The 22013-nt window shown below is 60.0% G+C and overlaps 1 protein-coding gene across 1 annotated transcript; it reads right to left on the bottom strand.

Moving 5' to 3' along the window:
- Nucleotides 1-106: 106 nt before the first annotated feature.
- LONP1 (lon peptidase 1, mitochondrial) lies at nucleotides 107-21627 on the bottom strand. Its single transcript, XM_082834906.1, has 18 exons — nucleotides 21182-21627; nucleotides 18279-18367; nucleotides 17600-17719; nucleotides 15502-15733; nucleotides 14007-14068; nucleotides 13527-13656; nucleotides 13059-13142; nucleotides 11365-11585; nucleotides 9603-9741; nucleotides 8698-8876; nucleotides 6297-6384; nucleotides 5786-5908; nucleotides 5587-5703; nucleotides 3317-3457; nucleotides 2792-2957; nucleotides 1730-1941; nucleotides 1488-1652; nucleotides 107-444 (listed from the first exon to the last, which is right to left on the bottom strand). The coding sequence occupies exons 1-18, from the start codon at nucleotides 21611-21613 to the stop codon at nucleotides 268-270; spliced, it is 2877 nt and encodes a 958-aa protein (XP_082691032.1). The 5' UTR covers nucleotides 21614-21627; the 3' UTR covers nucleotides 107-267.
- Between the last annotated feature and the right edge of the window lie 386 nt (nucleotides 21628-22013).

Raw genomic sequence — 22013 nt, forward strand, 5'->3', positions numbered from 1 at the left:
AGGGGGGGTGCCATCTGCTGGGGCACACGTGTCCCTGGGCACCTTGGTGACAGGCAGGGTGGTGAGCACAGAAAGAAGCCACAGCCAACCAAGCAGTACTGGAAACGGCTTTTAATCATAATTAAATAGTCAGTGATTAAGCCATGATTGAGGTCGGGCTCCAGGCCTCTCCTGAGCTTCCTGTGGCCCAGCTGCCTGGAGCCTCTCCCCTGGGCGCAGTTCCAGCCCCGGCGGGCCCAGCGGTGCCTGCAGTGCCCAGAGCCGGCGTCACCGCTCCACAGCCAGGGCCTCGGCCTGCTCCTCGGGGAAGGCGATGTTGAAGATCTCGCGGTAGTGCTCCACGAAGTGCACCTCCAGGCCCTCGGTGATGAAGGCTGCCAGGTCGTAGAAATCCTTCTTGTTCTCGGTTGGCAGGATGATGCACGTCACTCCAGCACGCTTGGCCTGGGATTGGGGGGGCAGTCAGGTCAGTGTGGGAGGTAGGAGAGGGCTGGGCATGGAGCCAGGTTTCCAGTGGCCACCCTGCTGAGGAAACTGAGGCCCAAGGTGACGTCACCAGCCTCTGTTCCAGTAGCTTGGCAGCAGGAACCCAGGCCTCTTCTGGTGTGGTGTCACCCCAGAGGCTCTCCCCACCCCCAAAGGTATCTGGAAATACAGGAATTATGAGGTCCATGGTTTCTGGGATTAATCACCACCCACTGCTTTACATTTAGAGGTCTGGCACCTAAAAATGCACAGGAACTGAAGACTGCCACATGCCCTGTCGCACCTGGGGCCTCTGAGCTGCTGTCCCTCAGCCTGACTCTGCCCCTTGGTGGACAAGGGTCCCCATGTGTCACCATGTGTTGCTCTAGGGATAGCATGCAGTGACTCACTGAACCTCTCACTTTGCAAGACGGGAAAGCAAGGTGCAGAGAGCCTCCCACACACCTTGCCTGGGTGTCCCTATCACGGGAGCCCCTCCCTGTGGGCAGTTGGGGCTGCGGTCCGTTTGAGGTAGACAGGGAGAGGCCTGGGGGCTCAGGTGAGAGAGACTGGGGTGCTGCCAGGAGCTCGGGGGGCTCCCAACACTGGGAAGCACAACCCCCCCCCCCCCCCGCCATCCACCACAGTCAAACCTACAGCACACCCAGTGAGACGCTGGGCTCTGGGCCCTCTGTCCACCTGCAGTGCCTAAGCCTTGCTCCTCCAGCCTCTCCTGCACCCACAGGTCTCAGTGCTAGGCCACGGGGCGGGGGCGAGGAAGCAGGAGACCCTACTCATCCCTGAAGGGCTGAGATGAGGGCTGAAAAGGCTGAGAACCACTGTGGAGGGAGGGGCAGCTAGGCAGTCAGTTCAGCAGGGGATCCAGGCCAGGCAGATCCAGATCCCATGCCCGCTGGGCCTCACTTTCCCCTTCTGTAAAATGGGCCTGTCACTCTTCTCGCCTGGGGGTGTTAGCCCTGACATGTGAATGATGGCTGTGCGCTATCACACGGGACACTCACCGCAATGGTCTTCTCCTTGATGCCTCCCACAGGCAGGACCTTACCCGTGAGGGAGACCTCACCCGTCATGGCCAGGTTCTGCCGTACCGGCCGGTCCAGAGCCAGGGACAGCAGGGCCGTGACAATGGTGCAGCCAGCGCTCGGGCCATCCTTGGGGGTGGCGCCCTGGGGGGGGAGACAGGCTGGTGGGCAGGCGGCTGCCAGGTGGCGGGTGTGGGGCATGGGCGCAGGTCCAGCCTCACCTCAGGCACATGCAGGTGGATGTGCGAGGTCACCAGGTACTCGTTGGTGGGGTCGTACCGCATCAGGAAGGCCCTGGCGAAGGTGTAGGCGATGCGGGCGCTCTCCTTCATCACCTCCCCCAGCTGGCCTGTAACCTCCAGGCTCCCGTCCTTGTCCCCCTTGCTGTCACGCGGCCGCCTCAGGGACGTCTCGACAAACAGCGTGGAGCCTCCTGAGGAACCGAGGGCAGAGCCCATGAGCCCAGGATGCCTCAGACTCCTGGATGGCCGCTCCCGCCACACCCTCACCCTCATCCCCAGTGATGGGACGCCCCTCACCGTCCCTTCCCTGGCTCATCCCAGCCTAGAGCCTTCTCATCCCTCCCTCACACCTCAGTGCCTGCACTGTCCCTGCAGCCACCTCGGGGCAGCAGATCCATCTGCGGGGACCAGGTTACATGAAAACCTGAGAACGATCTCTGTGCTGGGCCTCCGCGCTCTACTTGCCCGCGGCGCAGAGCCTGCTGGTGCCAAGCTCCCTCCTCCCGTGCAGTTCCTCTCAGTGCAGCCCAAATCAGTCAGCAGATAACAAGTGGCTCAGAGCCTGCCTCCTCTGTGCCCTGCCCCCCAGGACCGCACCCAACCCTGCCTGCTACACAGGCCCCGAGCCGCCCCCGCCCCCCGCCCTTGTAGCTCCCAGACCCAGCGTCCCCAGTGAGGGTGGGCTGAGCCACGTCGCCTGGACAGGAAGCCCCTCGGACCCTTCTCCCCAGAGCTGCCTGGCCCTCCTCCCCCACTGGGTGGTGGCCCCCCCAGGCGACAGGGTCTCGTGCTGTGAAGGGCTGTCCTTCAGGCAAACCTGAAAACCACGAGCCCAAAGAAAGCTCACGGGGGCACTGCTGCCACCTCGCGGGCCCATCGTCCCTGATGAGCCCTGGTCCCCTGGCCTCACTGCACCCCGCCCACCAGTGGAGAGGGCGTTCAGAGCAGCCTGCAGTGAGGGCTCCCACCTGTACGGGGGACAGACGACCACAGGGATGTGCAGAGCCCCCGGCGCTGCCTGCTCTAGCGCAGGCCACTCACCCATGGCGGTCCAGGCCAGGCCCATGGCCACGCCGGGAGGCGTCATGTCGTACATGCGCTCCACTGTGAACACTGGCTTCCCCACGAAGTCCTGCAGGTTCTCCGGCGTCACCTCCACGAACTCAGCCTCGCCGCTGACAATCTTGTAGGCTGCCTTTCGCAACACCTGTGTGGACGCAGCAGGCTGGGGGGCAGCCAGGCCACAGAAGCAGCCCCCACCCCCTGCCCCCAACTCTCCTCCACCTGCCTTTAATTTTTTACAGTTGTGATAAAGTACACGTGACCTAAAACCATCTTAACCATCTTTAAGCGTACAGCTCAGTGGCAGGAAGTGCATTTGCACTGGTGTCCAGCCATCCCCTCTAGAACTTTCTTACCTTCCCAAACTGAAACTCTGTCCTGATTAAACACTGCCTCCCCAGCCCCACCATCTACTTCCTGTCTGTGGCTGTGACTCCCCTAGGGACCTGCTGTGAGTGCACTCAGACAGCATGTGTCCCTCCGCCGCCAGCCAGGCAGGCTCACCTTCTCCACCTGCTTCTGCAGGTTGCGGACGCCGCTCTCCCGGCAGTACTGCTTGATGAGGAGGGTCAGCACGTCCGATGACAGTGTGGCCTTGCTCTCGTCCAGGCCACACTGGGCACGGGCCTGAGGCACCAGGTACTGCTGCCAGGGAGGAGAGTCGCCATCAGGACCCCAAGGGCCTCTCCCGTGGCCCCTGCCCACCCCTCCAAAGACCCCTGGCTGGGTAAATGAGGTCACTGAGGTAGACCCTGGGCCTGCCCCGTGGAGCCCCTGTCCCCGGGGGTAGCTGGGGGCCATTCAGCAGAGTGTGTGAGGGGAGGCTGCTCCCGGACCACACCTGAGCCGAGACCTGAAGGGAGGAGAGCCAGCAAGGCCAGGAGGGGGTGGCAGAGTATCCAGGGAGAGAGCCCAGCAAGTGCCAGGATCCTGAACGGTGGGCCTAGGACCTGCAGGCGCCCGGCCTGCCACCTCCACGTGCTCCCAAGGCTCATCTTAGCTGCCTCTTCCTCCAGGAAGGCCTCCTTGAACCCCCAGACTTCCTCCTCATACAGAGACCGGTTACGTGACCACTGCACAGAGCAGGTGGGGATGCGGAGCAGGTCAGAGGCTCCAGGGTCACTCGGGGCCCAGCACCACCCCTGTCGCACAGCAGTCAGTGGAGTCTGAGCAGTCCTGAGCACTGACTGCAGGGCAGAAGTGTCCCAAAGCCCTCGTGTGCCTCCTGCTGTCCCTTCAAGGGTTTGAAGGAACCCCTCCACCCACACCGCCAAGCCTGCCCCACCTCTGCCTGGTCGAGTGTCCAGGCTGCTGGGGGACAAGGGGAGTGACGGGGAGTCCCAGTACCCCTGCGACCGCCCCAGCCAAGAGCTCCTCTTCCTCGCCTCCCACCCCCCAGGGGATGCAAAAGGGGACAAGATGCACTAAAGCCCTCTCTGGAAAGAAAACACTGTATCAGGAACTCGAGCCCTCTGGAAGGGAAATCCGGCTCTCCCCTGACTGACTGCAGGCTAGTAAAGCACCGCACACGCCCGGGCGCCAGGAAAAGGGAAGGATCCCACCAGCCCGGGAAGCGCTTTCCTACAAATAGAGATGCAGACAGAAGCCCGCATCCCGGGGGACCCTGGGCCCAGGAAAGCCCAGGGAGGCAGTCCCATAACCCGGGGAAGCACGGCTGGTGGGTAGACGGACAGCAGCCTCACTCTCGCGCCCACAGCCGTTACTGACCTGGCACGACACCGGCCATGGTGCGTGACCACAAGGCAGCGGGGCAACTCAAGGGGTAACTTACTGTCAGAGCTGAACTCACAACCCCAAGACAGTGCTGGGCCCTGAAGGCCAGGGTGGGGTCGTGTTACCTTCAGCACTGTGCTCACGGAGTGTCTTTCCTTGCTCTTGTTCTACGGCCTGGGATTGTAACAAGAAATACATATTGGGTCTTTGGCCCCAATTCCCTGCACAAGCGATTCTAAGACGCTTGGAATTTCCTCAGTGACAGGCACGAGAGGAGCATCCTTTCTTATTCACAAGAAGCCCCTTTCAAGAAGTGATCATTAGCATAGCTGGATGGGGGCTGGTGGCCAGAGGAACCAAGGGACTGGAGGGATAGAACTTTCACCCCACCCTCAGCCCCCAGGGAGGGGAGCTAATCACCAGTGACCAATGATGCAATCAGTCATCCAGTCAACCATGCCTAGTAATGGGCCCTTCCCCACACCTTGCCCCAGGAGTCTGTTTTGGCTGTTCCCTAGTTGTATCCTTTATAATAAACTGGTAACAGTAAGTAAAAACTCTTGTCTTCCTGAGTTCTGTAGACTGTTCCAGCAAATGATCAAACCGAGGAGGGGGCTGTGGAACCCCCGGTTTATACCCAGTCAGTCTAAAGTAAGAGCAGCCAGGGACTTGGGGGCTGGCATCCAAAGTGGGGGCAGTGCTTTGGTCTGAGCCCTGAACCTGGGGTCTGATGCTGTTTCCAGGTGGGTAGTGTCAGAACTGCACTGAATCGTAAGACCCTCGGCTGACAGCTGGTTGGGGTGGGGAGCCCCCCGAACCCCCGCCTTGGTGTCGTCCGTGTCTTGCAATCACACCACACGGGCAGATCCCGTCCACATCCGTCTGTCTCCTCCTGGCTCGGGAGCCCCAGAGCAGGATCTGCGGGTTGCACCCCTAGCTCCGGTTAAGGGCCTGGCACCTAGTGGGCACTCGGATATTTCCTGAGCCCAAGTGGCGGCGGGGCACCCCTCCCCAGGGCCGGGCCAGTGGGGCCGCCTTACCTCTGCGATGGCGAGCTTCTCCTGGGCCACGTAGCCCGACACGTTGATCATCTCCATCCGGTCCCGCAGCGGCTCTGGGATGGTCTCGGTGATGTTGGCCGTGCAGATGAACAGCACCTAGGGGAGGCGGCAGCGAGGTGCGGTAGGACGGGGCGTCCGGACTCTCCCCATTGGCCCAGGCCCCGGGTGGGACACGCACCTTGGACAAGTCCACAGGCACGTCCAGGTAGTGGTCCAGGAAGTTTGCATTCTGCTCAGGGTCCAGCAGCTCGAGCAGTGCTGACGAGGGGTCCCCCTGGTAGCCCCGGCCAATCTTGTCCACCTGAAGGGGCAGCAGGGGGCGGCGGGTGTTAGCCCCTTGTCCTCCCCCAGCGCCCGCTCGCCGGACACCCCAGCAGGAGACCAGACCACTGGGGGTTGGGGCTAGGGAAGCCCAGAGCAGGAGGGCTGGGCTGACCGTGTGGCCACGGGCAGAGACCAGGTCCTCCAGGGCGGGAGGGGCCGGTGTCATGAGACAGCCGGCTGCAACAAGGCCGCCCACAGTGACTCAGGCACCATGGAAGCCGCAGGGGGCCACAGTTTCACCTTGAACACAGACTCCGTCTGATCAGGGCCGCCTGCAGCTGTGGGCCAGGAAGGCCCAGGGGCCACGTCCAACCTCAGGGAAGGGTATGAGCCCAGCCAGGGCCCAGCCCTCAGGCCCCACCCACCTCGTCTATCAGAACCAGGGGGTTCTCCGTCTTGGTCTTCTTCAGGCACTGGATGATCTTGCCAGGCATGGCGCCCACATACGTCCGCCTGCGGAAGAGGGCACAGCGGGGCGGTCGGTGCCCCAGCGCCTGGGGTAGCCACACTGGCGCCCAAGGCCCAGCTCCCCTGGAGCTGCGGGATCACCACATGCCTTCCAAGGCCGCCCAGAGGAGACACAGGGAGACGCACACAGCGTGGCCCCGGCAGAGGATAAATGCTTCCGCACTGTGCAGGTGGGTAGAGCACTGGGTCATCCTGACAGCGTAACGGTCCCAAGTTCTGGGGCTGTCAACGTGCTCCCCCAGCTCAGGCTCAGGGCGGGAGACAGATTAACAGCCAAGTCTCACTCAGACTCTTCCCGCTAGCCAGCACCTCCTATCCAGACGGCAAAACCCAGCTGGCATTGCCCTATCCAACAGAAGGAGAGGGAAAGGGAGCAGCCAGGGCCTGCGGCAGGAACATCCCCCACGCCTGGGTCCTTTGGCCTCAGGGTCACCAGGCCCAGGGCCCGGCCCCAGCTGGCACGTCCTTTCAGGAGTGTTTCCTGAGAGCCTACTTGTCTGCCCAGTTTGGCTGCAGGTGCCTGCCTGGCATTCTTAGGAAAACAGACATGAGTCCAGTGCTGTGAGCTAAGGCCCAGCAGGGCAGACAGACCACAAACCAGGCAGAGGAGAAAATCACAAGGTACGAAAGACTTCGTTCGTATCTGCGATAAAGAAAAGCAGGCATGGGGGATCGGGAACGCCACTTTGAGGGTGAGGCAGTATTTTAAGGAAGAGATAAGGAACATCTTCAGGAAAGGCTACAAGCAGAGGAGGTGAGGGGGAGCCACATGGATGTCTGGGGGAGGGGCATTCCAGGCGGAGGGCACAACCCGTGCAAAGGCCCTGGGGCAGCACCGTGCCTGGTGTGTTGGAGGAACAGTGAGGAGGCCCATGTGTCTGGAGCAGAGTGAGCGAGGGGGAGAGAGGGAGGAGGGGAAGGCAGGGAGGGGACGGGGCAGGTCGTGCAGGGCCTTGTGGCCCACAGGGAGGACTTGGGCTTTAACCTGAGGGAGGTGGGAGCCCTGGAGGGCCGTGGGCAGAGGAGGGTTTGGCTGTCACCAGTATAACAGCAGTCAATTCCCTGTCCCTAGACCAACAGCAGCACAGAACGCCCACCTGCTCGCACGCTGCTGGGTGCCCTTTCCCCAATGACTCACCCCCAGCATCACAGATCTCCTGTGCCTGTTTAGAAACTCCAGCACATGGTGCTGGTCTGCAGCTCCCTGTCCTTCCTGAACCAGGGCCCGGCTCTGCATCTGCCTCCAACTCCTCTACCTCCATCCTGCTGCACCTCCCAGCTCAGACCGTAGCTCCCGGGCACACCTGCACCATTCCAGCCTGCAGGCCTCCCAGTGACCCCGCCCCCAAGGCTGTGCCGGCCTCGTCCCCTCCTGACCCCCACCCGGGCCCCACAAGGCTCCGGCTCCCTTCTCCAAACCCCTGGAGCTAACACCGGGCTCCGGGCTGGGGAGGTCTCGAGACTGGCCACCGTCCAGGGGACTCGAGAGAGCCAGGAGTGAAGGGGGGCTGCAGCAGACTGGGGTGCTTGCACCCTGCCCAGCGGGCAGCCCAGCTCTGGAGCGTTGCTGCCAGGAAGGCCTGTGAACCCTGGTGCCCAGAACTGTCCGTGCTTTTAGAAAAGCCAGAAAAGTAACTTTTAAACGCAGATTTAAACCTTCTTTGGACACTACAGGATAGAAATGCATGGCCGACTTGGAACAGACACTTGTGTACCCACTGCACTTGTGTCTCACCGAGGCTTTTCAAAAAACCACCCTCTGCGGAGGCCAGCGTGGCGGGAAGCCCCAGAACACAACACCCTTAATGTCCCACAGAAGGACACCACGCACGGGCCAGGTGGCTGTCAGAGCCTGCGCACAGGGGATGCCAGCCCCACTCTGGGCCTGACAAGGGAGGCAAGAACAAAGACAGGTGCCGAGGCCTCACTGGGGAGACCGTCTCACCTCCCACTCTAGTCCCCAGTCCCCGGGCCTGCGGCCAGTGTTGCCGGGGTGCGGGGTGCTGAGCTGGTGGGATGGAAGCTGGAACCAGGGGGCCGTCTGCTGACAGCCTGGCCGAGAGGCCTTTCCAGTGGTTGAGAGGCTGAGGTTTTGATCCAATTTGATCCGAGGTTTTTAAGCACCTGGACTGAGCCAGGCCTGACGTCAGATTGGACATGCTGACTTTTCAGTTACCTATTCCAGCGTGAGTGGAGTTTGCTGCCTGCCACCATCACGCCACAGGGTAGGAAAAGACCCAAGAGAAGGAAGGCTGATGGGAGGCGGGGTGAGCCCCGAGGGGGAGGGGCCGGGCCAACCTGTGCCCCTTGATCTCGGCCACGTCCGTCATGCCCCCGACGCTGAAACGGAAGTACTCGCGGTTCAGGGCCCGGGCGATGGAGCGGGCGATGCTGGTCTTGCCCACACCTGGGGGACCGTAGAAGCAGAGGATCTTGCCCTGGGTTGACGCCCGGAGCTGGCTGACGGCAATGAATTCCTGCAGGCAGAGGCAGGAGGACCCCGTGAGACAGCACTGCCCTTTCCACAGGGCAAGGGCCCCCGCCGGGCCTGAGCCTCCCCATCGTCCAGGCATCTGGGGCTGCGAGAAGGGACAGGGCCTGACCCAGAGGGGCCGAGCTGATTGGACTGTCATTTGACACAGGAGGGACAGCCTATGGCACCAACAGGACGAGCAGGCGGCAAGGGGACGCGGGTGACGGACTCTGGGTGACCCCGATGCCAGGCCCACCCGGCAGCTCCCCACCTGGATCACAGTGTCCTCTCTCCCCGCCGGTCCACCCGCTCTCAGCCAGACACCTCTGGCCCTCATTTCCTCCTATCACGAGCACAATTTTTATCCCCCTGGGGAAACCGTGAGCTCCCTGGAGCGGGCAGGCGGGCCTGGGCGGCCCCAACACCTCCGAGCCACTCCAACCCCGGTCCCTCCGGCTGGGCCCCTCCATCCCTCACCCTCCTTGGCCCCTGCTGACCCCACACCAGCCTTGGCCCAGCCAAGCCCCCCCCAGACCCCCAGATTCTCCAGGGAGCTCCCCTGGGTTTCCCCCACCACACAGGGGGAGTCCTGGCTCCCGGGCCCCAAGGCCCCCGCCACCCTCACAGATCCAGACACGATGGCCGCCGCCTCTCAGAGCTCGGCCAGGTGCCCCGCACACGAGTGGGGGGGTGGGTGTGGGCCCGGGGAGGGCGGGTGGCCGAGCCTCACCAGGATGCGCTTCTTGACATCCTCCATCCCATAGTGGTCCTCCTCCAGCACCGCCTGGGCCCGGGACAGGTCCAGGTTCTCGTCGCTGTACTTGCCCCACGGGATGGACGTCAGCCAGTCCAGGTAGTTGCGGGTGACGCTGCCACAGGACAGACAAGAGCCGGTGAGCGGGCCCGGTGAGCCGCCCGAACCCCACTCCATACATCCACAGTGCTGGGACCCACGTGCCCGATGTGAGAACTATACCAAGTGTCAGCTGCGGCCCGAACTGCCCTGAGAAGCCGGCCCAGCCTGGCCTGCCCCACTCCCGGCGCGGTGCAGACACGCCTCGCCTACCGCGCGTTTTACACCTTGAAGGTTTGTGGTAACCGTGCCTTGTCAGGTGATGGTCGTCTTAGCAATAAAGTACTTTTTAATAAAGGTATATACGTTGTCTTTTTTTATACATAATGCAACTGCACACTTAACAGACTACAGTAGAGCGTGAACATAACTTTTACACGAAGGGAAACCAAGAAAATTCATGTGATTCGCTTTTTTGCTATGAACCGAACCCGCGGTGTCCCCGAGGTCTGCCTGTATGGGTGCAGTTCCTGGCACAAGGGCTACATTTGCTTCCCAGACCAGAGACTCTGCGAGCATGGGGCCGGCTCAGGGTCCCACAGCACAGGAGGGGCCAGCGGGTAGGATGGGGGAGGGACAACCTGATGAGGGCAAGTGGGGAAACTGAGGCCTGGAGCGTGACTCCAGGCCGAGGGCTGTGCACCCAGGGACAGAGGCGCCCCTCACAAAGGGCCTGATAAGGAGGAGGCAGGGAGGTCAGAGGAAGAGGCGAGGCAGACGGCAGAAGCAGAGGCTGGAGTGACGTGCTCAGAAGATGGAGGAAGGGCCAGGAGCCATGGAACATTTCCGAGAAACTGAAAAGTCTGGAGACAGAGTTTCCCCAGAGCCTCCAGAAGGAGCCTGTCCTGCCCACCACACCAGACGGGAGGGCCTCTGCCTCCAGACCACTACATGAGTCTGTGACGTTCCAAGGGACTAAGCGTGTGGTCACCCTGACGTCGGTGTGGGAAGCGCACTCACTGCCCCAGGAGAGGAGCTGGGGGCATCTCTGGTGGGGAGGCCTGCGGCGTCCGGGGCAACCAGCATCTCCCAGGGTCCTCGTGCAAAGAGACCAACCTTCCCCAGACACCCTGAGCCAGAGAGAGGCCCGGCCCAGCAGCCCGGGAGGGTCCGGTGCTGCAGGCCCGCTCAGATCCTCCCTCTGAGGAGCTGTCCCACGAGCCACCCCGGAGCAACGCCCAGGCCTGGGCTACGGGCAGAGCCAGAAGCATCCCACGGGGCCCCGACCCCTAGCCCGTGTGCATAGGACAACACCCGCCGGGCAAGGCCAGGGCCCCAGGAAGACGCTTGTTTCCTGGCTGACTCTCAAAGCCGCCAGAGGGAGGCCAGGGGAGGGGGCGGCCTTGGAGCAATGGCCCTGGGGACTCCTGGTCCTGACTGGTGGCACTGGCTTCAAATCCCTGTCTCCATCTGCCAGCCCAGAGGCAAGGGAACTGATGTAACTTCTCCAAGCCTCGACTCCCTCATCTGTGAAACAGGGGCGACAGAGACACGGCCCGCACAGGGGCGATACGAGGGGATGGACACCCACCGTGACCGAAACATGCATGAGGGGCCCACCCTCCTGGCTTTCCAGGGACCCCAGTCAGATGCCCAGCTTTCCCGAGGCCGGGGAACGAGAGGGGCCCCCTGCACTCACTTGAACTCGGAGGAGTGGTTGTCCAGCAGGCCCAGCTTGCTCAGCTCCTCATCCACCACGTCCATGACATGCCTGGGGACCACGAGCTCCTTCAGCCGCTCGCGGAACTTCTCCTCGATGGCGTCCTTGTCGTCCTTCTCCAGGCCCAGCTCCTTCTTGATGATCTTCAGCTGCTCCTGCAGCAGGTACTTGCGGTGCGTCTGCTTGATCTTCTCCTCCACCTGCAGGGCCCAGAAGCCGCCGTCAGAGCAGAGGGGACGCAGCCCAGGGCGGGCCTGCTGCTTCCTCAGGACATGGGAGAGAAACCCAGGGCACCCAGCCTCCGATTTCCCCCACGTCCCACCCTAAGTCCTCCTGGTCACGGGCCTCACGATAAGTAACACCTTATTCCAGGGGAGGAAGTGATCCACCCTTCAATCCTGGTTACGACCAGGAAAAGCTGGGCCTGATGCCAGTGTGTCCCCCACGTTAATCAAAGGGGTGCCACGCTCCCTCTAACAGCCGGAACAGCAGGACACGGGCTCAGGGCCCTAGGTCAGCATCGACGCCCGCCCAGTGACCTGCTGTCCTGTGCCCTTGCATGTGAGAGCTGCCTAGTGGCTTTTTCAATTAAAGATATGATACAAGAGATTTTCCTGGTGGCACGGTGGTTAAAAACTCTGCGCTCCCAATGCAGAGGGCCCAGGTTTGATCCCTGGCCAGGGAACTAGATCCCTCATGCCTGCCGCAACTAAGAGTTCGCATGCCACAACTAAGGAGCCCACATGCCACAACTAAGGAGGCTAAGAGCCACAACTAAGGAGCCTGCCTGCTGCAACTAAGGCCTGGAGCAACCAAATAAATAAATATTTTAAATAAAATAAATACGATACGAATATTTTCCCTAACATAAAAATTAAGTGAGGGCTTCCCTGGTGGCACAATGATTAAGAATCTGCCTGCCAATGCAGGAGACATGGGTTCAAGCCCTGGTCTGGGACGATCCCACAAGCCATGGAGCAACTAAGCCCATGTGCCACAACTACTGAGCCTGCACTCTAGAGCCCGCGAGACACAACTACTGAAGCCCGCGTTCTGCAACAAAAGAAGCCACCACAATGAGAAGCCCGTGCACCGCCACAAAGAGTAGCCCCCACTCGCCGCAACTAGAGAAAAGCCCACGTGCAGCAACAAAGACCCAACGCAGCCGAAAATAAATAAATTCATTAAAAAAAAACCTAAGTGCTATAACAGCCTCTATGGCAAAAGAATCTAAAAAAGAGTGGATATATGCGTACATATAACTGACTCACTTTGATGTACAGCAGAATCTAACACAACATCGTAAATCAACTACACTCCAATAAAAATTCAAAAAAAAACAACAACAACAACTAAGTGATAAAAGTGAGTTAAATCTGGAAAACGTTAAGTAACCAACAATCCAGGCAGTCCATGCGTTTGCCCAGTTGGGAAGGTGGGCCTCCAACAGCTGAGTCTGCGGAAACAGCTTTCGACCTCTCCCAAGCTGGCTCCCAATTTCTAGCATTTCCCCCCGGGCTCCTTCAGTGGTCAGGAGGGTCCCGGGACCTCTCACTCTGCACTCAGCTGCTCGCACCAGTTTGACATTTTCGCACAGGTTCCCAGCCCCGAGGGGGAGCGCAGCCTCACAGCAGAGACTCTCTTGCGCACTGGGGCCCCGCCCTGCCGCTCACCTCCCGGCCCAGGCGCTGCTGCAGCTTGCTCAGCTCAAACTCCTTCTTGAGGAGGGACAGGGCCTTATACAGCCGCTTGGGAATCTGCCAAGAAAGGGAAGATGTAAGAGGATGGCCATCTGTGCGGAGGGGCAGTGGGGAGGGAGCGCGAACCAGGGCAGGTGGACAGGCCACGCCTCCCCAAATCCGAGAGGGGCACACGCTCTGCCCCAGCAAGCCCAGTGCTCCAGCCACACTCCACAGGTCTGCAGGCCGTGTGGACCAGGACACTGGCAGAGGTGCTGCTCATAACGACGAGACTGGCGACAACCCAAACACGCCACCCACTGACGGGCGCCGCCCAGTGGGACACCACGCGGCCGCTACCAAGAACGAGGGGCCTGACGTGGTCAGAAGGACGTGGGCTAACGTGAACCCACCCCAACGCCGGAGCCCAGGACAGCAGCCAGGCGGGAAGGCCGCACTCACATTGGTCTCCTCCAGGACGTCCTGCAGCTCGTGGGACTCGGCCCCAGTTAGCGCGGCGCCCATGTCGCTCAGGTAGATGGGGTTGTCCACCACCCTGTGGCCGGCCTGCATCATCTGCAGCACAGACTCTCTGGAAGGGACGGAGATGCTGCCACGGGCCACCGGGACCGCCATGGTCCTCACTGGGCTGTGGCCCATCCTGGAGTGGGACTAACGCCCCAACGCCCAGACATAAGTCACCCTGGCAGCCATCCAGCAGCCCTCCTGAGATGCCTTCCCCCTACCTGGCTGATGACGAGAGAGCCGGGGCCAGGTAGGCTGTGCCCCCTCCAACCTCCCGCCCGCCCCGGGGCCTCCCTGCTGGGAGGGAAGCGGCTCCCCCCTCAGAGGCTAGGCAGTCCCCAAGCCCAGCCGGGATCTCAATGAGGACAAGCAGCCAGACAGGCCCAGCCTGGCCTCGTCAGGAGACAGGAGACCAACCTGTAGAGCGGGTTCAAGGCAATGATGTCCCGGATGGTCTTCACGATCTCCGCCGTCAGGGCCTGGCAAGCAGGGAGGCCACGTGGGTCACTGGAACCAGAGCGGCCTGTGGCCCTGGAGCCCCTCCCACCCGGCCCAGCCAAGGACGGCCCCAGAGGCCCAGGAGCGGAGTCCCAGTTCACAAGTCACAGGGACTCAGGACCCAAGAGCAAAAACTAAACCAACCCTGTCTCCATGGACCGCTCTGAACCTCGACCTTAGAACGAGCCATCTTGGGTGGGGAGAAGGGGCTCGAGGTCTGTCCCCCCCAGAACCTCGCCCCAGCTGGCTCCGCTATGGATGCCACAGGTATTGCTGTCCTTTTTGCCTTCGCTGCCGCCACAGTGAGCCCAGTGACACTCCCGGCAGGATCACTGGACACAGTTTATGGCATAAATCCTGCACCTCATTTCCAGAGGCCACAGGTCCCGGCACTTGGCACTCTGCTCAGGGCACTGCCGCCATGAAGCAAGAGCCACCACTGCTGGGCTTTTTCAGTGTGATCCACCGGTCTCTGGTTAATGGGTTTGTCCCTGATCTGCCTGGGATGACCTTTGTAGAAGGAACCAGAACAGGCCAGCTGGTGGGCCTGCATGGCATGCGCGCCAAGAGGGACAGGCACGCTCCGAGCTCCCCACTCCCCTCCCCTCCCCCCAGACGAGAGCCTTCAAGGAAATACTAAGGCTGGGCTGCCCAGGACAGCAGCCACCAGGCGCTGCTCACATTGAAGTGAGTTGAAATGAGATACAATTAGACGTTCTGTTCCTCAGTCGCAGCAGCCACGGGTCAAGTGCTCAACAGTCACAGGGGCCGAATGGTGCAGAGTCACAGAATGCATTCAGCACGTGGAAAGTTCTCCCCGGCAGAGCTGCTCTGGAGGGCCCCACGGAGGCAACTGCCGGCCCCGGGCCCCTTGCAGCGCCCGCAGCAGACATCACCAATGGATTGTGGCACTCCTTCCCACCGAGGTCAGAACCCACCCCAGGCTCAGACCAAAGCTGTCAGCTATGCCAAGGTGGTGTTCCCCTTGGGGAGGCCAAGGACACCGGGTGCGGGAGCACCCGAGGAGCCTTCCACCTGCCTTGCCTTTCTTCTTCACCTCTCCCCGTTGGAGGCAGGTCACCCTGCCCATAACCTACATGAGAAGGACGGTGGAAGGACATTTCCCGACACCCTCTCGAGAGCTGGCTCGCCATGCTATGGAGAAGAAGGCAGGCCAGCCTAGGCTTGGGGTCAAGGTGGCCAGAGGCTCTTTCCCGTCTTGGAAGCACGGGTCACAGAACCAGCTACATGTGCCCTGCCCACTCCCCCAGCCCGGGGCCCGGGAGGAGGAGCCAGGACCCGGTTCCTTCACAGCAGCCAAGGCTCCAGCGCACTTCCGACCTTCCCGACGCCAGCGCCAGCTCCTCCCAGGCCTCCTGGAGGAAGAGGGTGCTCTGCCCCCATGCGCACTCACCTTCACCTCCTCCGTGACCTGGAAGTCCTCGTGGGCGACGTTCTCCACCTCCACCATGAGCACCTCACCAGCGGGGCTGGGCTCCGGCTCCATCACCACTTGCAGCTGCCGCCTGGCGCCGCCGTCCTCCTCCGCGTCCTTCTTGCCCCGCTTCGGCTTCCTGCGTAGCTTCTGCCTGTTCTCGCCCTCGGGCTCCTCCGGCTCCACCTCCAGCTGCCTGTTGATGTGAACCCTGAAGACGGGGAAGAGGAGGTGAAGCCACCGAGGCTGGGGAGAAGGGGGGCGTCCTGCCGGCCACAACACTCTGCGGTGCTGATGACACAAGGGCTCGCTGGGCCCAGGCCCCTGCAGCCACCAGGGCTGGTGGGAAGAGGGGAGCTGCTGTCTCAGAACCCAAGACCAGCAGGCCCTCTGCCCCTGGACTCCAGCCAACCCATCCATTGTTTCCCACACCAACATCCGCTGTCCTCCAGGAACGAGGACGCCAGTGGCAGCCCGCGCTCTGGGGCCCATCAGGGACTCCGCCTGCCCTTCCCCCGGCCTCCAGCTCACCACACAGTGGCTCCTGCACAAGATTCAGCTCCAGGTTCAAGGGCGCCTCCACTGAGGTCCTCCCCAACCACTCCACATGAAGTCCAGCCCCACCTGCGCACACACCCACCCCACCCCCCATCCATCGTCATTTTCACCCCAAAGTACCCGCCACTGTCAGAATTTAGCTGGTGACCTGTTTTCCCCATGCAGGGGGCGGGCTCCCCAAGTTGGGCCCCTCGCCGGCTACTCCGCTCACACCCGAGGGCCTGGCAGACACCAGGCGCCCGGTGTTCAGTGACGTGTTGGCTCTTTTCTGCCACACGGGGTAACTAACAACAGTACCGCCCTTAGAGAGCAGGCCTGAGCGCTAGCGGGGACGCGGACTCAGTGGCGGCGGACACCAGCAAGATGCACAGAGAAAAGGAGGTCGGCACTCGGTGAACACCGAGGTGGCCTGGCCTCAGGACTCAGCAGGACTCGTTCTCCAAGGCACCCTGCAGGTTAGCAGGGCAGTGAGTAGCTGCACCATCTTTATTAATTTTGGTTGTATCTTATCCTGTTCTTTCTGAGCTATGAATCCTCCCAGGAGACAAAGGAACAGCCTCTTCCCTAAAACAGACTCTAACGCGAGCAGATGAACACAGGCATGGGGGCAAGGCGCAGCGGGGACGCCACCAGGACTGTCCACAGAAGCGCTGCCGGCCGGGACCGTTTCCCCGGTGTGCTCTGGGGAAGCTGCCGGCTGACACAGAAAAAGTCTCCGTGAGAGGAAAGGATGAAGGGCTCTCGAGTCAACAAACACCAACGGGCATCTGCAGTAAGAAGCTTTTCCAAACACTACGACCTTAACGGTTGGTGAGTCTGAAATGTCTCCCACATGTCTGTGATCACAGGACACCTTTGACAAGCATCTCATCTTGGGAGGCCAATGCTCCTTGGAACACGTGAAAAGAAATGAACACGTTCATTTCTTCCAGCTTCAACCCAGCTGATCATGTAGGTTTTTCTTAATTAGCCGTAACAATACAGCGGGTTAGACTGGGCTTGCAAATGCCATATGAAGCCCTTCGGCAGAGGAGGTAGAGGTAGACTGGCTGAGTAAAGAACCGCAACCTGGACTTCTATGGGCGTCCAGTGGTTAAGACTCCGTGCTTCCACTACAGGGGGCATGGGTTCGATCCCTGGTCCAGGAACTAAGATCCCGCAAGCTGCATGGTGCAGCCAGGAAAAACAAAAAACAAAAAGCCCAACATGCCAAGCTGAATGGAGACGCAGATGCAGGTACCAGGGGGAAGGCGTGCTGACACCCAGACGTGAACCATGAGGCAACGTGCTATCTCCTGTCTCGTGGTGCTTTTTGGACTAACGGGTGTGAGAAATGGCTTCTCACTGACCACCCAGACTGCCGCTTAAGCAGAGCGGCTCTGAGAAGCTGGTGGGGGTGGTTTCCACCTCCAGCTTTGGCCTGGTCACTGCGGTGACCGAGAAGGGCAGGTCGGTGCTGGAACCTGCGGCGCCCCAGGCCACTCTTCCCACCCCACCCCGTGCACTTGGGCTCCCGCACCTTCTGTGTCCCATGACGATCATGCGCAGCTTGTCCCCAAGGTCCTGCATCTCGTGGATCTGGACAAACGTCCCCGTGTGGTAGATCTCGTCCAGGCTCTCGACCACGTCAGACTCGTTGCTGAGGGAGAAGGGACACAAAGGAACATGGGCACAGGTGCTCTGGCTCTCTTGAAAAGAGAGAGAAGAGAAACACTCCTCCTGGCCTTGACCTCCTTGCTCCTACAGGTGCTCTGGGCCGCCCCTGAGGGTCACCGCATACAGGCAGGCGGGGCCAGATGGAATCTGGATTCCACTCCACACCTCTTCTTATGGAGCCTGCGTAGAACACACCTTCTGACTTGGAAGTGGAACTCATTCCTACCTGCAGTCCAGGTAGATGTGCCCAGAGCCCCCGCATCTAAGGCTGCTCTGAAGCAGCCTCACCCTGGCCTAACACCAGGGGTCCCCAAGGTTAGCTTCCCCGCACCTGGACCACGCATGAAGCCCAGGGTCTGGGGCAGAGTCTTCAGCCCAGACTGAAAAGGGATGCTCAGCTCTCGGCCTCATCCCCCGGAGGTCTGACTTGGTTTCTTTCAGGTCAGGAGCCAGAGGTCCAGGCTACTCTACGGAGCAGGCTCTGTGGTGAGCTACAATCCAGGGCAGCTTCAACAAAGGAGTGAAGGAAAAATTACACTTACTTGTCATCTTTCTTTAGAAAGACGCCGGCATACGGCTGGGCAAGGCGGACTTTCCTTCTCAGCAGCTCAACCAACTTCTTATTTTTAACCTAGCATGACAATGACCCCAAGGTGAAACGCAGAGTAGGCTTTCTAGCTGACGCTTTGACAGCAGCTCTAGCGTTTTCTCTAATACTCTCTAGGGGTGTGCTAATCTGATCCAGGACTAACCAACACGGTCCAGGAACCTCTGAACCGAAAGAAAAAAAAAAAAAAAAGGACGGGCAGTATTGAAGAGCTGCATTCCTTAGTTTTTCCCTCTTCCTAAAAAAAACTAAAAGGAGACAAACGGCCGGTACCAAGAAACTGATTCCACATCCAATTTCAAGAGCTGTTTCTGTGGCGAAATGCCTTGGCTTGAAAATCTCAACTCTCTGCTTTGCTTTTTGGGAGGACAAAAGTAAATGTGCGTAATCCAAATGTGACACACCCCACAGGCTGGTAATTTCCTCCAATTTTCATGGAAAGTATATCCCAATCACATCTATATCCTATTCATTGATCATCGAAACCCACCGCCCATCACAGCACATTCTCCTGTCATTCCATTGGCAGGTAGAGGACTAATGTTTCGTAGGAAACAGCTGATAGGGAGGAGCACAGGTGTCCTTAGGGCTCAAATGATTTCCTTCAAGCCTGTGTTAATTCCTAGACCAGACTCTAACTAAAAACTTAATGGCCCTCAAACTTTGGCACAAGTCAGAACTCCCTGGAGGGCTTCTTAAAACAGATGGCTGGGCCCCACCCCTGGAGTTTCTGATTTGGGAGGGCTGAAGCAGGCCTGAGAGTCTGCACTTCAAGCAGACTCCCAGCTGATGGCTGCTGGTCCAGGAACCCGGCTTTGAGAAGCAGCGTTTTAACTCCATGACCACCGGTATGGGAATTCCTGACACTCTAAATGCATTCTCCCCAGAACAAAGGTCCATGACATCCATCAGGAGGGTTACATGACCCACCCAAAATTAAGAGCCACTGGTCTAAACTCAGAGGCCACTAATAAGGAGAGACGCCACTGGGGCAAGTTAGCCACATGCAGTGTCAACTACCAAATCAAGAGTAATTAGAGCTTGGCTAACAGGTTCAGAAACACTTATTGGGTCCCCTGGGAGCTCCAACTTTCTCCTTGGCTAACAGCTGACCGTTGCATCTTAGCACCTGTCCTTCCCTCTGGTGGGATCCCTTTTACGTTATTTATAAAGTAACAGCAACAGGAATACCACATGCGAGTTCCACATGCCAGTCTCACACTACCCGCAGCATCTCATGTAACCCTCCTGGCTAGCCCTAGATTGGCACACAGAATCTCTTGGAAGAATCCTGTCTCTACTTGGGCACTGGGGACAGGGGGCATCTTCCACTTTGAGGGGCTGAGGGGGCCGTACCTGCTGAACATCCTGGCCCTAGGGGCCTGGGAGGGGAGGATAGAGAGGACAGCTGGGGTTGGGGGCGTCAAGTATGGAGAAGAGACCCCCAGGGCTCGTTTCTGAGGTGTCGAAAGCGCACCACATGGGTAACAGCAGCTGCTTCTTATGAAGGCGTATCAAGCACAGGCACGGTTCTGAGGCCTTTAGACATGACCTCATTTACCTCCCATCACAGCTCTAAGAAATGAGGTACTGTTACTACGCCCATTTCACAGATGAGACAATGGAGGCCCAGAGGAACAGCTTGCCCAAGGTTATGGAGCTAGGGGTGGAGGGGCCAGGATATGATCCCACAGGGTCCGGCCCTGGGGCCTGCCAGTAACCACTACAGAACATCAGAGAAGGCCCTTGGAAGGGCAGCTCGGACGCACACAGTCACAGTGCTGGAGAGGAGGTGGAGGGGGCTCCTTCTGCCCCCCACACTGGCTAAATGCTGTCCCTCTGTACCGTCCTTTCCCTTTCCAGGGGATCGCTGAGATTTATTCAGCAGAGACTAGAGAGTGAGGGTAGAGGCTGGAGGGTGAATGCAGAGCTGACTCATTGTATGACCTTGCTTAGACAGTTAAGAGATAACGCTTCTCCTCCACGGACTCATTTCCACATCATTAAAAAACTCAAGCTCCTTACACTCCTGCTGCTTTCTCTCTATTACATCACGCTGGTCCATTTGCACCACCCCACACCCCGTGGCTCTTAGTCTGAAAAGATCTTTACTGTCTCTTGCACCAGAACATAAGTTTCTTAGGCAGAGGGGCTGTGTCTGACTTGTTCTGCTGAATCCTCAGCCGGCTACACGGGAACAAGAACACCCTACTGAATAAATGAATGAATAAACCCCTGGGAACATCCTTATGCCATGTTCCTCCTAAGACTCCTGGACAATCCCTCGCTCTATCATCTCCTGCAGTACTCACAGCCTTCCAGTCCATAATTTACTTACTAGCCTTGCTTATTACCTCTCGAATCCCGCTGGAACCTAAGCTCCAAAGGCAGGAAAGTGTGTCCGTTTTGTTCAGGGCTGTATCCCTAACACTTGGAACCGTACCTAGCACGTGACCTCAAGAAACATTTAAGGAAGGAATGAATCCGGATCCCAAAGGGGCTCTTAACCAGAAGGCAGACCGCCCTGGGGGAGACTGTCACAAAACATTTACCAAGACCAGCAGAAAAGTAACCGCGTGGCAAGACTGTCCTGATCTTTCCCGGCACCGAATTTCTACGACTAGGACTGTTAAGTGGACAATCCTAAGCTCGTTGGACTCAACTCTCCTGAAGGGATCTGAAAGGGGGCGGAAACTGGCTCGAGTTCACTAGTAGTGAGAAAACTAAGACTCGAACGTTTTCAAGTTGTGAGGCATGAGGGTGCTGAGCGATCCCTCGGTCCAACCCTCAGCTTGCAGACGTGGGGGAAACGGAGGCCAAGGCGGGGGCTCTCATTACCTCGACAATCTTGATAAAGCGCGGGAACACTGGGTTGCGCGTAACGGCGATGAGCGGCAGGTGCGGGAATACGTCCGGTATCATCATGGGCGTCAGCGCCGTTATGACAGGGCTTTCCCCGCCGCCCGCGCTGCCCCCCACGCCCGAGGCCCCGTCCTCCGCGCCGCCCTCGGAGGCATCCTCGCCGCCCGAGAATGCGCCGCCGCCGCTGCGGTTGTTGGCATCCCGAAGTCCCCGCCAGTGGCCCGCGGCGGCGGGGCCTTGGCCCCGCAGCGCCCAGGGAGGAGAGGCGTCGCAGGCCCGCCGGCCTCTGGGCAACCAAGCTCTGGCCGCAGTCGGGACCCGCCCCCCGGCGGCAGCCAGCAGCGGCCGCCGAAGCGCCCAACACCTCGCAGCTCCCCACAGCCGCACGTAGCCTGCACCCGCCGCCATAGCCCGGCCATCCTGGCGGCGCGCGGGACTTGCATCATTTCCGCGGGCCGGGCTGGGGCGTACGTGACGGCCGGAGCGTGCCTGCGTGCCCGAGGGAGGGGTGGCCGGAAACGGACGGCTGCAGAGGCGGGACTTGGAAGAGTGGAGGCGGGGCCTACGCGAAGTAGAGCCGGAAGCGTTCCAGCTCCCTCGTTGCATTCACCTTTTCCGATAGGCTCCTTCGGATCGCGGGGAGGGCTGTGGGCACGCGTGATGGCCCCTAGAAAGAGAGCAGCTGTGCCTGCAAGCGCAGCTTTGGGAACGTGTGGGCAGCCCGGTCCAAACACTTGGGCTTAGGAATGTGAATGACACGCGCAAGCTCAAGCTCTGGCGCGCGCCACGGTTGGTGGATTCGGGCTTC

Source organism: Leucopleurus acutus (assembly GCF_964270905.1).
Source record: "Leucopleurus acutus genome assembly, chromosome: 3".
Lineage (NCBI taxonomy): Eukaryota > Metazoa > Chordata > Mammalia > Artiodactyla > Delphinidae > Leucopleurus > Leucopleurus acutus.

Excerpts from the sequence above, each read along its gene's own strand:
- LONP1 (XM_082834906.1), bottom strand. The coding sequence starts at position 21,613 with ATGGCGGCGGGTGCAGGCTACGTGCGGCTGTGGGGAGCTGCGAGGTGT. Across the intron at positions 17,720-18,278 it reads TTTCTAAAGAAAGATGACAA|CAACGAGTCTGACGTGGTCG; the intron begins GTAAGTGTAATT and ends CTTCTCCCTCAG. Across the intron at positions 3,458-5,586 it reads AGAAGCTCGCCATCGCAGAG|CAGTACCTGGTGCCTCAGGC; the intron begins GTAAGGCGGCCC and ends CCTCCCTGGCAG.